General features: G+C 42.7%; 1 protein-coding gene across 1 annotated transcript in view; it reads right to left on the reverse strand.

Moving 5' to 3' along the window:
• Positions 1-12,638: 12,638 nt before the first annotated feature.
• LOC126262249 (cytochrome P450 6k1-like) overlaps positions 12,639-14,879 on the reverse strand; it is a 66,395-nt gene continuing 64,154 nt past the window's right edge. The window contains exon 8 of the mRNA XM_049958735.1: positions 12,639-13,051. Coding sequence (XP_049814692.1) covers positions 12,885-13,051 — 167 coding nt within the window. The 3' untranslated portion in view covers positions 12,639-12,884. The remainder of the gene's footprint in view (positions 13,052-14,879) is intronic.

Raw genomic sequence — 14,879 nt, forward strand, 5'->3', positions numbered from 1 at the left:
TGACGGCCCTATTCAATAGCAGATTCGAGACTAGCCACTTGGATAGCAGCTTCAATATTAGCTATTTCGATGGCAGTTCAGTGCAGACTTTTGTCTGTTAGAGATTAGCAGTCACTGCAGTGACTGATTATTTTGTACGGCGTCCTATGCTTGCGAGACATACGTGTAACAGCCAAAGTACTGTATTTCATTAATTGTAATAAAAGTCATTACTACGAGTTGTTTTATTGTGTTCCTAGCGAACAGAGTAGGCAGGATTGCTAGACACAACAGTAATTCACAACTACAGAACTAAAAATGGTTCAAATGGCTCTGAGCACTATGGGACTTAACATCTATGGTCATCAGTCCCCTAGAACTTAGAACTACTTAAACCTAACTAACCTAAGGACATCACACAACACCCAGTCATCACGAGGCAGAGAATACAGAACTAAAGTCCTTCAAGTATTAACAATATCTGCCCACATTAGAAAATATTTCAGGGATTAGAATTACAGCAGATTCGGTGAGTAATAACGGATGTTGTGCTGATCTACAGTCAGTGTTTGTATTTTTCATTTGCTACTATGACAAGCTGTACAAGAAACTGTCGAAGAAGGTAAACACATGTATAAACTGTACCATAATGCGAAGTGTGCATAAACCAAACTCACAAACTGCCTACGTTGTAGATTCGACAAGAGGTTTAGGCATCGATCTCAAACCGTGAATTCTATTGACCATTGATGTTGCAGAATGTATAGAAGCTTACACCAGTTTTGTATGTTGTTAGTTAGTCACGACCAACAAATACCCCATTCTGTAAAGAATCAAGTGCCACGAATAAACCGGTTTCAACGCTCTTATACTTTACAAATGAGTTAATGTGTTAAATACAGAATGCATCATAGCTCATGGCGTAAATGAACACAGTAGAAAGTACACAATACTAGAAGCAAATAAAACTCAGTAATCAGGGGTTCTACAACGCATACCTTAAAAGGTATACGTACTTCTCCACTTTCGATACTGTGAAACAAATCTCCTCTACTAAAAGCTCTTTGCTTTCACTATTAAGAGAGGAGGTAATATGGACCAAAAAAGAAACGATACCTACTAATATTGGGTCTATAGTGCGTACTTTAAGAGCTATGAGGATTTGTTCAGTAGAAGAGATCCGTTTCACAGTAGTGACAATGAAAAAGTACTCATAGATCTTACGGTATGCGTTTTAGAGCCCATGTTTACTGAGTCCTTTTCGCTTCTAGTATCGTGCACTTTCAACCGCATGCGCTTACGTTATTAATTATGACACACGCTCTAATAGACGTTAGATATGTAAGCGAGAAAAACTTAGAGAAGGTTTTGATCTACCGGTATGTTTAAAGTTCGTTGGAAACCGATAAGAGCTGTTATTTTCAAACACCGGATGAATATGGTGAGGGTAATCTGGGTACCGTTTTAAGCAAAAGCAACTTTTTCACGCATCTCAAAGTTTGTGAACGTAATATCTCCTGAATGATACGTCGTACTACCACATAATTTTCCACGTACATTCAGTGGTGTATGGGGGTAGTCTGCAAATGTGTTGCGAACAAAGTTACTACTAATGAAGTAAAAAATTAAAACGTCATGTCTTATGTGGCAGCTTTACTGAATGCACTGCGAATGTAATCATCATTTTGTGGAGAATGTAAGTTTCGTAAAGCTTTAAAAGTACATTACGTGATCAAAAGTATCCGGACACCTGACTGAAAATGACTTACAAGTTAGTGGTGCCCTCCATCGGTAATGCTGGAATTCAATATGGTGTTGGCCCACCCCTAGCCTTGGAGACAGCTTCTACTCTCGCAGGCATACGCTCAATCAGGTGGTGGAAGGTTTCTTGGGGAACGGCAGCCCATTGTTCACGGAGTGCTGCACTGAGGAGAGGTATTGACGTCGGTCGGTGATGCCTGGCACGAAGTCCACGTTCCAAAACATCCCAAAGGTGTTCTACATGATTCAGGTCAGGACTCTGTGCAGACCAGTCCATTACAGGGATGTTATTGTCGTGTAACCGCTCCGGCACAGGCCGTGCAATATGAGCAGGTGCTTGATTGTGTTGACAGATGCAATCGCCATCCCCGAATTGCTCATCAACACTGGGAAGCAAGTAGGTGCTTAAAACATCAATGTAGGCCTGTGCTGTGATAGTGCCACGCAAAACAACGAGGGGTGCAAGCCCCCTCCATGAAAAACACGACCACATCATGACACCACCGACTCCGAATTTTACTGTTAGCACTACACACGCTCGCAGCTGACGTTCACTGGGCATTCGCCATACTCAGACCCTGCCATCCGATCGCCACATTGTGTACCGTGATTCGTCACTGCAACACAACGTTCTTCCACTGTTCAGTCGTCCAATGTTCATGCTCCTTACATCAAGCGAGGCGTCGTTAGTCATTTACCGGCGTGATAACCGCAGCATTATCCTGCTGAAATGTAGGGTTTCGCAGGGATCGAATGAAGGGTAGCGCCACGGGTCGTAACACATGTGAAACGTAACGTCCACTGTTCAAAGTGCCGTCAATGCGAACAAGAGGTGACCGAGACGTGTAACCAATGGTACCCCATACCATCACGCCTGGTGACACGCCAGTATGGCGATGACGAATACACGCTTCCAATGTTCGTTCACCGCGATGTCGCCAAACACGGATGCGACCATCATGATGCTATAAACAGAACCTGGATTCTTCCGAAAAAATGACGTTTTGCCATTCGTGCACCAGGTTCGTCGTTGAGTACACCATCGCAGGCACTCCTGTCTGTGATGCAGCGTCAAGGTTAACCGCAGCTATGGTCTCCGAGCTGATAGTCCATGCAGCTGCAAACGTCGTCGAACTGTTCGTGCAGATGGTTGTTGTCTTGCAAACGTCCCCATCTGTTGACTCAGGGATCGAGACGTGGCTGCACGATCCGTTACAGCCATGCGGATAAGATGCCTGTCATCTCGACTGCTAGTGATACGAGGCCGTTGGGATCCAGCACGGCGTTCCATATTACCCTCCTGAACCCACCGATTCCATATTCTGCTAACAGTCATTGGATCTCCACCAACGCGAGCAGCAATGTCGTGATACGATAAACCGCAATCGCGATGGGCTACAATCCGACCTTTATCAAAGTCAGAAACGTGATGGTACGCATTTCTCCTCCTTACACGAAGCATCACAACAACGTTTCACCAGGCAACGCCGGTCAACTGCTGTTTGTGTAAGAGAAATCGGTTGGAAACTTTCCTCATGTCAGCCGGCGATGTGGTCGAGCGGTTCTAGGCGCTTCCGTCTGGAACCGCGCGACCGCTATGGTCGCAGGTTCGAATCGTGCCAATCATGGATGTGTGTGATGTCCTTAGGTTAGTTAGGTTTTAGTAGTTCTAAGTTCTAGGAGACTGGTGACCTCAGATGTTAAGTCTCATAGTGCTCAGAACCATTTTTTTCCTCATGTCAGCACGTTGTAGGTGTCGCCACCGGCGCCAACCTTGTGTGAATGCTCTGAAAAGCTAATCATATGCATATCGCAGCATCTTCTTCCTGTCGGTTAAATTTCGCGTCTGTAGCACGTCATCTTCAGGGTGTAGCGATTTTAATGGCCAGTAGTGTATTTTCACACTCTGAGGAGGAAGCTGCTGATTGAAATTTCATGTGGAGGTCCTGCCGCAGCAAAAAACGCCTTTGTTTTAATGACTGCCAAACCAATTCGTGTATCATATCCTCGGAACTCCTTCGTTATTTCGCGATAATACGAAATGAGCTGTCTTTCCTTGAAATTTTTCGATGTCCTCCATCAGTCCTGTCCGATTCGCATCCCACACCGCACAGCAACACGCCAGAAGGGTGGGGAGGGTGGGACAAGCCTAGTGTAAGCAGTGTCTTCAGTAAACCTGTTGTATCTTCTAACTATCCTGCCAATATATCGCAGCCTTTGGTTCGCTTTCCCCACAACATTAGCTATATGATCGTTCCAATTTACGTTATTCGTGACTTTAATCCCTAAGTATTTACTGTAGTTGAGTTTACAGCTTTTAGATTTCTTTTTTGTGCTCATTTGAATGACTTCACACTTTTCATGATTTAGAGTAATTGCCGCTTTTTGCACCATACAGGTGTCTGAATCATCCGTTTTCATCATCCGATGACATTAGATTACGGTAAGCCTTCTGGGAATCTAAAAATATGGAATCAGTTTACGTCCCCTGTTGATGGCACTCATTACTTCGTGAGAATAAAGAGGTAGTTATGTTTCACAAAAAATGGTTCAAATGGCCCTGAGCACTATGGGACTCAACTGCTGTGGTCATAAGTCCCCTAGAACTTAGTACTTAACCCTAACTAACCTAAGGACAGCACACAACACCCAGCCATCACGAGGCAGAGAAAATCCCTGACCCCGCCGGGAATCGAACCCGGGAACCCGAGCGTGGGAAGCGAGAACGCTACCGCACGACCACGAGATGCGGGCTATGTTTCACAAGAACGGTATTTTCCCAATTTGTGTTGGCCATTTGTCAATAAATCGTTTTCTTAGAAGTGATTCACAATGTTCGAGCACAGTATATGTTCCAAACTCCTATTGCAAATCGACGTTAGTGATATGGGTCTGTAATTCAACGGATTACTCCTAATACTTTCGTAGGTATTGGTGAGACTTGGGGAACTTTCCAGTCTCTGAGTGAGGGTCTTTCTATGATTGCTAAGTACGGAGCTATTGTAACAGCATAACCTTAAAGGAAACTGACTGGTATACAACACTGACCGGAAGCCTTGCCTTTCTTAAATTTAAAGCTGCTTCGTTACACTAAGGATATCTATTTATAACTTACTCATGTTGGCACTTGCTTTTGATTCGAATTCTGGAATATTTACTTGGTCTTCTTTTATCAAGTAATTTCGAGAAACTGTGTTCAGTAACTCTGCTTTAGCAGCGCTGTCGACAACATCACCATTGTCATCGTTCAGTGAAAGCATTGATTGCGTCTTGCTACTACTGTACTTTACATATGACCAGAATCTCTTTAGGTATTCCGCTAGATTTCGAAACAGAGTTTAGCTGTAGAAACTGTTAAAAGCGTTTCGCAATGAAGTTCGCTCTACATTTCGAGCTTCTGTAGAGCTTTGCCAATCTTGGGGATATGCCTTCTTTTAAAGTTGTCATTCTTTTTTCGTTGCTTCTGCAATAGTGTTTTGACCTTTCTTGTGTACCATGGGAGATCACTACCACCTCTTATCATTCTATATGGTATACATCTCTCAATTTCCGTCGATACTATTTCTTTGAATTTAACCGACATCTGGCCTACACTTTCATTGTCAGGTTGGAAGGAGTGGAGACTGTCTCTTAGCAAGATGTCAAGCAATTTTTTATCTCCTTTTTCAAATGTATTTTGCGTTTATTTTTGTTGGGTTTGGATGTTTCGGCAGTCAGTTTAGCTATAATAACCCTGCGGTCACTAATTTCTGCATCTGTCGTGTTGCTCCTTGTTTCTTGATGATTATTTGTTGCTAAGAAATCAACGATGTACATTTCTAATGGTCTCCTGATACAGTTGCTCAAAATAATTTTCTGAGAAAGCATTCAGTACGATTTCGGACGACGTTTTATGCATACAACCGACTTTACACATGTATTTGCGCCCACGTATTCAGGGTAGATTGAAGTCACCATCAACTATAGATGTATGAGTGGGGTACCTATTTGAAATGACATTCAAGTTTTCTTTGAACTGTTCAGCAACTGCGTCATTTGAGTCACGGAGTCGGTAAAAGGAACCAGTTAATTTATTCAAGTTGTCAAGCATAACCTCTATCCACACTAACTCACAGGAACTGTCTACTTGAATTTCACTACAAAAGAAACTACCTCTGACAGCAAAAAAACCTCTAACACAAACTGTACTTCATCTATTCTTTCTGAATACGGTTAGGTCCTTTGTAAAAATTCCGGCTGGACATATTTCTTGCTTTTGTGAGCTTTCTGTGCCTATAATGACTTCAAAGTCAGTACTTTCTGTTAGTGCTTGGAGCTCTAGTTCTTTTCCAACACGTCTACAACAGTTTACAGCTACAATATTGATTGTTCCTATGTCTAGCCTCTTCCTTTGTTCCTCCTGCTCCTTTTGAAGCCTTTTCTGTACGTTCCTGAGACCTCCAGCCTAAAAAATCCTCCAGTCCCCTCCACACAGCCCCCCGCTTCCTGCGTGTAGTGGGCTCCTGACCTATTTAATGGAACCCGTCTCTCTGACACTAGTAAATTCAGTTGTCTTCTCAATACTTTCCCCCAACTTTGTCTTTAGAAATCAGCTCTAGAGTCTTCAGTGCTGATTTTCAGTCGACTCTGAAGGTAAAGCATCAGGTGAGACATAAGGAAGGAAAGAAATTTTTCATCTGTCCCTATTCTCTAAGGCCGTTCAGGCCCCTCAGGAAAAGTATCCATCACTGCCTTTTTCTGTCATAATAGCGGGTGAAATGCGTTACACTTATCTGGGTATCGAGAACTGTGAAAAGTGGTATAGCAGAGCAGTAGAACAGAACATGAAGAAAGTGTCAATATCCTTTGGGCCGTAACGAGCTACTGCCGGAAGGTCATATATAATTACGGTGAAATTTTGCCTGGAGATTCATTAATTCATTAAGTCGTGGTGTTCCATATGTGTCATCGAAAAGATGGGATGTAGAAAGAGGCAGGTATACATTAATATGAGACAAAGACATCATAGCAACTTGTATACTGTATAGAGAATTAATAGCAGACCCTGATTGTACAACTTAGCACAGTTCACACTTACACCATCTAAATTCAATCGAGTAAATGAACGAGGAATCTGCTACTTTAAAAACAGTTTCATCCTCCTCATTTGTACTGTATAGCTGGTGTTTATCTGCTATTATTTGCTTAGCATTTACCTGGGTACAATACTATTTTTCAAACAAAATATTTACCCACATACTTATCTAGGAAGACAAAATTGTACCAAAATACTCCTTGTCAAATAGCTTTATAACAAACACCGCTAATTGCCATGCAATTAACAGACCTTGTGAATCCCTGAATCTAGATATTAAGGCCGATTGTAGAAAAACTGTCTAATGAGGTAGTTTTTGATTTTCTTTTCAATTGGTAGGACTTACGAGTTAACATGCTGCCTTACGTTGGACCGGAGGTAGTTGAGTATCTTACTAGAATAGAATATAACTGCTTTCTGAGCGCTCGTCATGAAGACAGTTAACATGAAAATTATTTTTGTGTAGTTCATTACGACTGTGTATATCATCAGTTGAAGCCTCTTGTTATGACGGCAATAAACATCATTAAGGAGTAAACGTACTGGAAATTCAGTGTAAGAGTTGGAGTGTCTTCACAAAAGCTTCTGCTGGAGAAACCCTTTATTTACTGTAGGGGCGCTTACCAGTATGCTACTGTACTTCAATGAAACGACAGAAAGTGTAAATAAGAGAACATAATTGTCCTAAGGTTAACACAGAGAGAGACACTTCTAAGGCATAATATGCTGAACCGAGTCCTTAGGAAAGTTTATCCAGTCGGGGTTACCAAACTGTGGACAAAGAAAGCAACGGTGCTATCGTGAAGTTTCCCCTTCTAGGTGCGAAGACGATATGAGGTCACTCACAGCCTTTACCACCAGAGCTTAAGATAACTCGAATATCTTTCAAAAATCAGCTCACTACCTGAAAAACCATTATCCAATATTTTCGTGAACAAGAAATTGTTACTGACGAGTCAAATACACCGCAAAAAGAATAGCAGTGCCAATATAGAGGCATTACATTTGTAAAGGGACTACTTCAGCTCATCACGTGTTTAACTTTCGCAGTCTTGGGCGTACGAATCACCAGACGCCACGTTTTAACAGAGTGGATTTTTTTGTCAGAGGTAAACTTACGTGGGGACCTGCTCACTGTTTAGTTGACAGTGAGATAAGCGTTACAAAGGCTTTAAAATTTTGCTTTTCTTGTAGGTTGGAGGATTTAGTGTGTCGCAGTGCGATCGGCTCATCCCTTTCTAGTTCAGTGGTTCCTTAATACGTTAATCACCACTTCGATGGGCATTATACAGGGTGTTCCTTCCACCGTGTACAAACTCTTAAGGACTGATCGATGACTGGACACGCAACCAAAAAGGTCTAATGAATTCATGTCCGGAAATGCTTGGCTTCCATGCTGGGGGCCATTTATTTAAACATACTTTGTTAGAGAGACTGCTGTCTTGCGGCCACAGTGAAAGCGTACATGGTTTCCTCCTAGAGGTTGGTACTGTTCCTCATACGTCATGCCCTAGCGTCCTCTCCGGCCATAGTAGTTGTTAATGTTGTATTCTGTTCTCTTGCTGACTAACCTTGTAGTGGATGTAATACAGAAACGAGAACTCGCCGTCATGCTCTTTACTTATAGAAAGGCAAATGGTAACGGGCGACGGGCAGCAAGGTTGTACCAGGAGACCTTTCCCCACCGACAAGAACCGCAGCATTCAATGTTTGCAACAGTGTTTCGCCGTGTTTCTAAGAAAGGGTCGTTTCAGGAAGCTGGAAATCATGAAGGACGTACCCGAAATGTTCGTATACCAGACTTGGAGGCAAATATGATTAACACTTTGGAAGGCCCGCCAGTACGGGGTAAGCCAGACCACGGTGTGCAATATTTTCCATTCCAGTTGTTACTTACCTTATCACTTACAGGGTGTGTAGGGCTTACTAGCGACAGATTTTCTACATCGTGAGCAGCTTTGTCACTGGTTTCTTCACCAGGGAAGCACGATTCCGGGCTTTGTGGCATCCATCATATTCAAAGATGAGACCTGTGGTGTCACCGCCAGACACCACACTTGCTAGGTGGTAGCCTTTAAATCGGCCGCGGTCCATTAGTATACGTCGGATCCGCGTGTCGCCACTGTCAGTGATTGCAGACCGAGCGCCGCCACACGGCAGGTCTAGAGAGACGTCCTAGCACTCGCCCCAGTTGTACAGCAGACTTTGCTAGCGATGCTACACTGACAAATACGCTCTCATTTGCCGAGACGATAGTTAGCATAGCCTTCAGCTACGTCATTAGCTACGACCTAGCAAGGCGCCATTACCAGTTAATATTGAGATTATAAAACATGTACCGTCAAGAGCGATGTACACCAATTATGGATTAAAGTATTCCAAGATCTTCATACTTTATTTACAATTCTCAAGACATTGTCCTGTTCCAGACCTCACGCCAGTCTGCGTGAGCTTAAACGCGTGCCTTTCGGCTAGCTCCGAGTGGCTTGGCTGTCTTGCCAAGTCACTACAAGACCACCTTTACGCTGAATGGTATCTGCAACTTTCATAACTCATCTGTGGGATAGTATGCAGAGCCCCCATGGTATGGTGACAGCGAATCATCAGCATAGGTGCAGCCGGAATATGTGGGCCGGGAAAATTGGCGACCGTATTTTAGGACCAATTCGCCTAACAGGCCGGAACTATCGGAGTTCCTTCCGGGTGACTTTGCCTCCCCTGCTGGAAGAACTGCCATTGACGATTCGAACGGTTGTATGGCTGCTACAAGATACGCTCCAGCCCGCTTAACATCCGGAAGCATCTCTACTGTGTCTTCCCTGGTCGATGGATCGGACGAGGGAATCGAGTTGTCCGGTCTGATCATTCATCACGACGCAACCTGTGATATTTCTGGTTATGGATCCATCTCCAAAGTATCGTGTATGGAGTACACATTCCAGATGTGGAGACACTGGAGCAGCGTTTTCATGCCGCCTATGACACTGTTCGGATGCAGCCTGGCCGGTATGAACGCGTGAGACAGAACATGCTACGGCGCGTACACGCATCCGTTGAGGCACATGGAAACCATATCCAACAAATTCTGTAAATGTGACTGCATGATACAGAGTGTATTAGATCGCAGTCTCCGAAACAATGTATGATTTAATAAGTGGGAACATGGAACTCATGCGTTTCCGGACATAGGTCCATTAGACCGTTCTTGTTCCGTATCCTCTCATAGAAGAATGCCTAGAGCTTGTACACGGTAGAAAAAATCACCCAACTTAAAAATAGAGGAAAATGTTAAGTTTGTGTGTGTGTGTACACAAAAGCAGTTTTAGTAATATATTCCCTTTTTTGAGTTGAAATATGTTTACTTGTATTTAACACACCGTTTATCTACAGTAAAAGTGAGTCTCTTTGTGTCATCACTCATGTTTAAGGACATAACAATGTGTTTGTATCAGTCACTATGTTTGGTCCTTTCTCCGTCGCCGTCCCTACTAGCATCTTCAAATTACGCTTGTTAACTCACTTTGCACTTTGGTCTGTGGATAAACCAGAAAAGAGGGAAATCTAAGCGTGTGGCGTTACAGAAGGCAAGGGTTGCGAAAGATCCGCGCAGAATGTGTGAAGCAAAAAATAAGTGAAAAACTCTGATTAGAAAAAGGACAGGACATGTGTTAAGACACGATGGAGTCCTGGTACTAGTCAGAGTCATAGAGGGTAAGGAATGTAGGAGAAAACAGAGGCTGTGGTTATCGTCATCATGAGACACTAAATGAATGACTTGTTGATCTATCTCTATTTTCCCGTCCTTCACCGTATTTGCTATTCGGCTGTGGTTGCTGCAGTTCATTTTATTGGTGACACTTTGTAACTTGTTTTTATGAAGATAGTACAGTGAATAGATAAATGTAACAGACAAGTGAGGGCAGACATTAAAATACGAAACAAAATATCAACGTGAGTAACTTAATTTTGTACTTGGGAAGTACAGAAGCCGGCGACAACAGAAATATAACAGATATTACAAAAAATAATTGCAGTGACTAAAAAGGCCCTCATAAATACGACTGATTTATTAACAAACAACTAACTCAATCGAGAAGCAAGAAATAAATTCATGAAGATATTTATTTGGAGTGTTTTAAGAGTTGGTCGTAAAAGGTTGACTCCAGAGAAACGAGAAAGGGAAAAATTAGATGCAACAGAAATGAGGATATGGATAAGAGCCACGAAACACCCTAACCTGAGAAAAAATCTAATTAACGAATGTTAAATTAATTACTTTCTGTTTTCCATGATACAGAAAAAAACTAGATTAACTGTACACCTAATTGCACATTATTTTGGGTTGTCGGACATCATCACCAGTGATTTGAATACATACCACAAAATTTAGGGGTGTTAAGTGTAACTGCTGCTCTTTGATAAGGAGACTGACAAAAGAGATGAAATAATGGTGGACCGATTCAAACCAGTTAAAACACTAACGGGTTTGCAAGTAAAAATTGTGTCTTAGACTTTAAGTCCACTTCTTCAGTAATTCTCCCCACCGCCATATAGCCTTTCTTTGGGCTGCACTGTGAAATACCTGTCTCTGTGATTCTTTATAGAGGACATTTATTTTGTCATCAGAGTGAATGTATTGGTACACGCACTTCAAGATCTCTAGACCTTTCGTTGATTTTAAGTCTGTTTTCAGCGTCTGTAATATTGTTTACAACTGTTTTGTTTACTAAACTGCATATCTTTGAATTTCCTTCCTGCCCTGTTTCTTTGTAATACGAGACATATCCTGATTTTAAATGTATTTTTTTCTCAGTTTTCTACGCACTACTTTTAACGTTATTATGTTCTAAGAACTAACAGTATCCAATGATATTTCATCTATTTTGCCTTTGATTGCAACTTGATGTTCTTACTACTACTGTGACTTCCTCAAACTGGTACGTTAGTAATCGCTTTTCTCCTTTCAAAACATCTTTACAGAATTACCCCTTCTTTATTTTTACTTGATACGTTCCTGTGTCGAGTAGGGTGTTTATTTCATGCAATTGTCCTTTTGCATCTTGCTTACTTTCGGCATTACGATATGCCGCTTGGAGTTACATTTCCACACAGGAAGTTACGCTCTTGGAGATGATGAAATTAATGTTATCCACATGCTCATAAACTTCTAAAGCGAATAGAAAAATATTATTTCCTTACCTTACATATTATTCCAGCGTTGTAGAAGGTAGAAAAACATTGCAACAAATTAATCTGAGATTCAGTCTAGGTCGATCAAAACACAAAGGTAAATCACACTAAGGTGGAGTTTCGTGATGTATAGCACTCAGGCCAACTTGAGAGCAGTTTTTATGCGTTTTTCCACTGCCGTTCAGGAAAATGACGGACTTTATCGGTTCCCGTCCCCTGTCGTGTGCACAAAACATCACAAACATCGTTTATTTATTGCAATTTCATCCCATATGGCCTTGGTGGCAAAGGCGTCATTTGGTTTGACAAAGAAAAATGAATTTTAAGAGTAGTAACAGATTTTGAGAATAAATTGTAAGTACATAAAATCGTGTGATACAGGTATTTCACAAAACCATAGTTCTGTGTCAACCAAATGCACCGGTTTTGTACCATAGCTGGATCTCAACCTTGCAAGTGACATGTATGGGATGGGCACTCATCCAGGAGGCTGTTGTCTAAAGCCGGCACTGGATGACAACACCTGACAATGGCCGCTGTGATTTTCCTTCTCGATGATCTTGCGAATAGCAGTTGTATTAACAATCATGAACTTACAAATGTTAGAGAGAAAAAGGTAATGATATCTGCACCTGGTAGACTTGTTTATTTATTTACATTAAGTACATAAACATAATACATGCTGTTAAAGGTACAATACTGAAGATTTCAGGGTCACACAAGGATGTACAGTTGTCGATCAAATAGTAAAGCCACTGTGTAAGCATTTTCTGCCAGTCATAACGCTTGATAACGTACAAAACGCAAAAACACTAATTACAACTTCAGACACGAAAACTCATGATGTTGGACGTGACGATTGTTCTTCAGTGCTGTCCTTCTAGGAACGCTTTACAAACTTAAGATGGATTCCACTCTTAGTCATAAGGATAAAGGACCTAGGATGGTAATCCAGGTTAGTTACTGTCTTCTCTGTGGGTCGCACGCTGTACTTTGACAGGATGTTCACGAGACCCACTTTGGTTTGCAACAGGCCCATCCTCATACCTGAAATATACACAGAAATGTAATTATACAGCTGGATGAAGTGATTCTGAATCAACTGCCCCTATTCATTAGGAAGTAAAGGCCTTTCTTTGCCATGTCCCTTAAGTAGGACGACAGGCGCTTCAGAGAAAATATAACTGGAGCTACATTTCGACATGTAGATACACTTACTCAGTCAATTCTCTAAACTTGGCAAAAACATCAAACTTTACTACCAGTTTTCCTCAAAGCATATAAGAACAAGTGCCCACATGTAAGATCTCAAGAAATTACATAAGACAATAAGTGTCTGCCGCAGTTGTTAGGTCGGTTACTGCCGCTAAAATGGCAGGTTATCAAGATTTAAGTGAGTTTGAATATGGTGTTATAGCCGTCGCACGAGCAATGGGTCACAGCATCACCGAGGTAGCGATGAAGTGGGGATTTTTCCGTACGACGATTTCACGAGTGTACCGCGAACATCAAGAATCCGGTAAAACATCAAATCTCCGACATCGCTGTGGCCGGAAATAGATCTTGAAAGAACGGAACCAACGACGACTGAACAGAATCGTTCAACTTGACAGAAGTGCAACCCTTCCGCAATTTGCTGCAGATGTCAGTGCTGGGCCATCAAGAGTCAGCTTGCGAACCGTTCAATGGAACATCATCGATATGGGCTTTCGGAGCCGAAGGCCCACTCGTGTACCCTTGATGACTGCACGACACCAACATCTGGAAAGAAGTTGCCTGGTCGGACGAGTCTAGCTTCAAATTGTATTGAGTGGATTGACGTGTACGGATATGGAGACAACTTCGTGAATCCATGGGCCCTGCGTGTCAGCAGGGGACTGTTCAAGCTGGTGGAGGCTTTGTAATGGAGTGGGACGTGTGCAGTTGTAATGATATGGGACCCCTGATATGTCTAGATACGACTCCGACAGTTGACACGTACGTAGGCATCCTGTCTGATGACCTGCATCCCTTCACGTCCATTGTGCATTCAGACGGACTTGGACAATTCCATCAGGACAATGTGACGCACCACACGTCCAGAATTGCTACAGAGTGGCTACAGGAACTCTCTTCTGAGTGTAAACACTTCCGCTGGCCACCAAATTCCCCAGACACCCACATTATTGAGCATATGTGGGATGCCTTGCAACGTGCTGTTCAGAAGCTCTCCCTTTGTACTCTCAAGGATTTCTGGAGAGCCCTGCAGGGTTCATGGTGTCAGTTCCCTCCAGCACTACTTCAGACATTAGTCAAGTCCATGCCACGTCGTGTTGCGACATTTCTGAGTGCTCGCCTGGGCCCTACACGATATTAGACAGGTGTTCAGTGTATATGACAGGCAGCGTGTTAAACCATGGTGCCTACAGTTCAGAAGTGTTAACCAAAGACTCGTCCCAAGATAAACCGAGGAAACGAGAACGACGGTGACCCTACAACCTAGGCTGCATAAGTAGTGGGGAATCAAACGGTGAGTGTCGAGAAACATGTAGGAACCGTGGAAGCACTGAACAATGACACAGCATGAAACCGCAGAACCACTGATAACCGAGAGCAGGGCATTTCCGGTGAAGTCTGCAGAGGAAGCAAACAATGAGCGCAACCACAGACAGGAGTAAGTTGTTACTGGGAGCTGGTCAATGGTGACAAACGACGCAGATCAACAACCGCCCTGATATAATAACTCAAAACACGACCAGGCAGGGAAGACCAGAATAATACGCAAGAAATGATTGAACGCAGATCGCAAGACATACAATGGCCACCGTTAACGAGCCCTGAGCGAAGCAACACTGCAATTAAAACCGACAGTTCTCAAGGATCGAGCAAGCAGTCT

This window comes from Schistocerca nitens, chromosome 6, assembly GCF_023898315.1.
Source record: "Schistocerca nitens isolate TAMUIC-IGC-003100 chromosome 6, iqSchNite1.1, whole genome shotgun sequence".
Lineage (NCBI taxonomy): Eukaryota > Metazoa > Arthropoda > Insecta > Orthoptera > Acrididae > Schistocerca > Schistocerca nitens.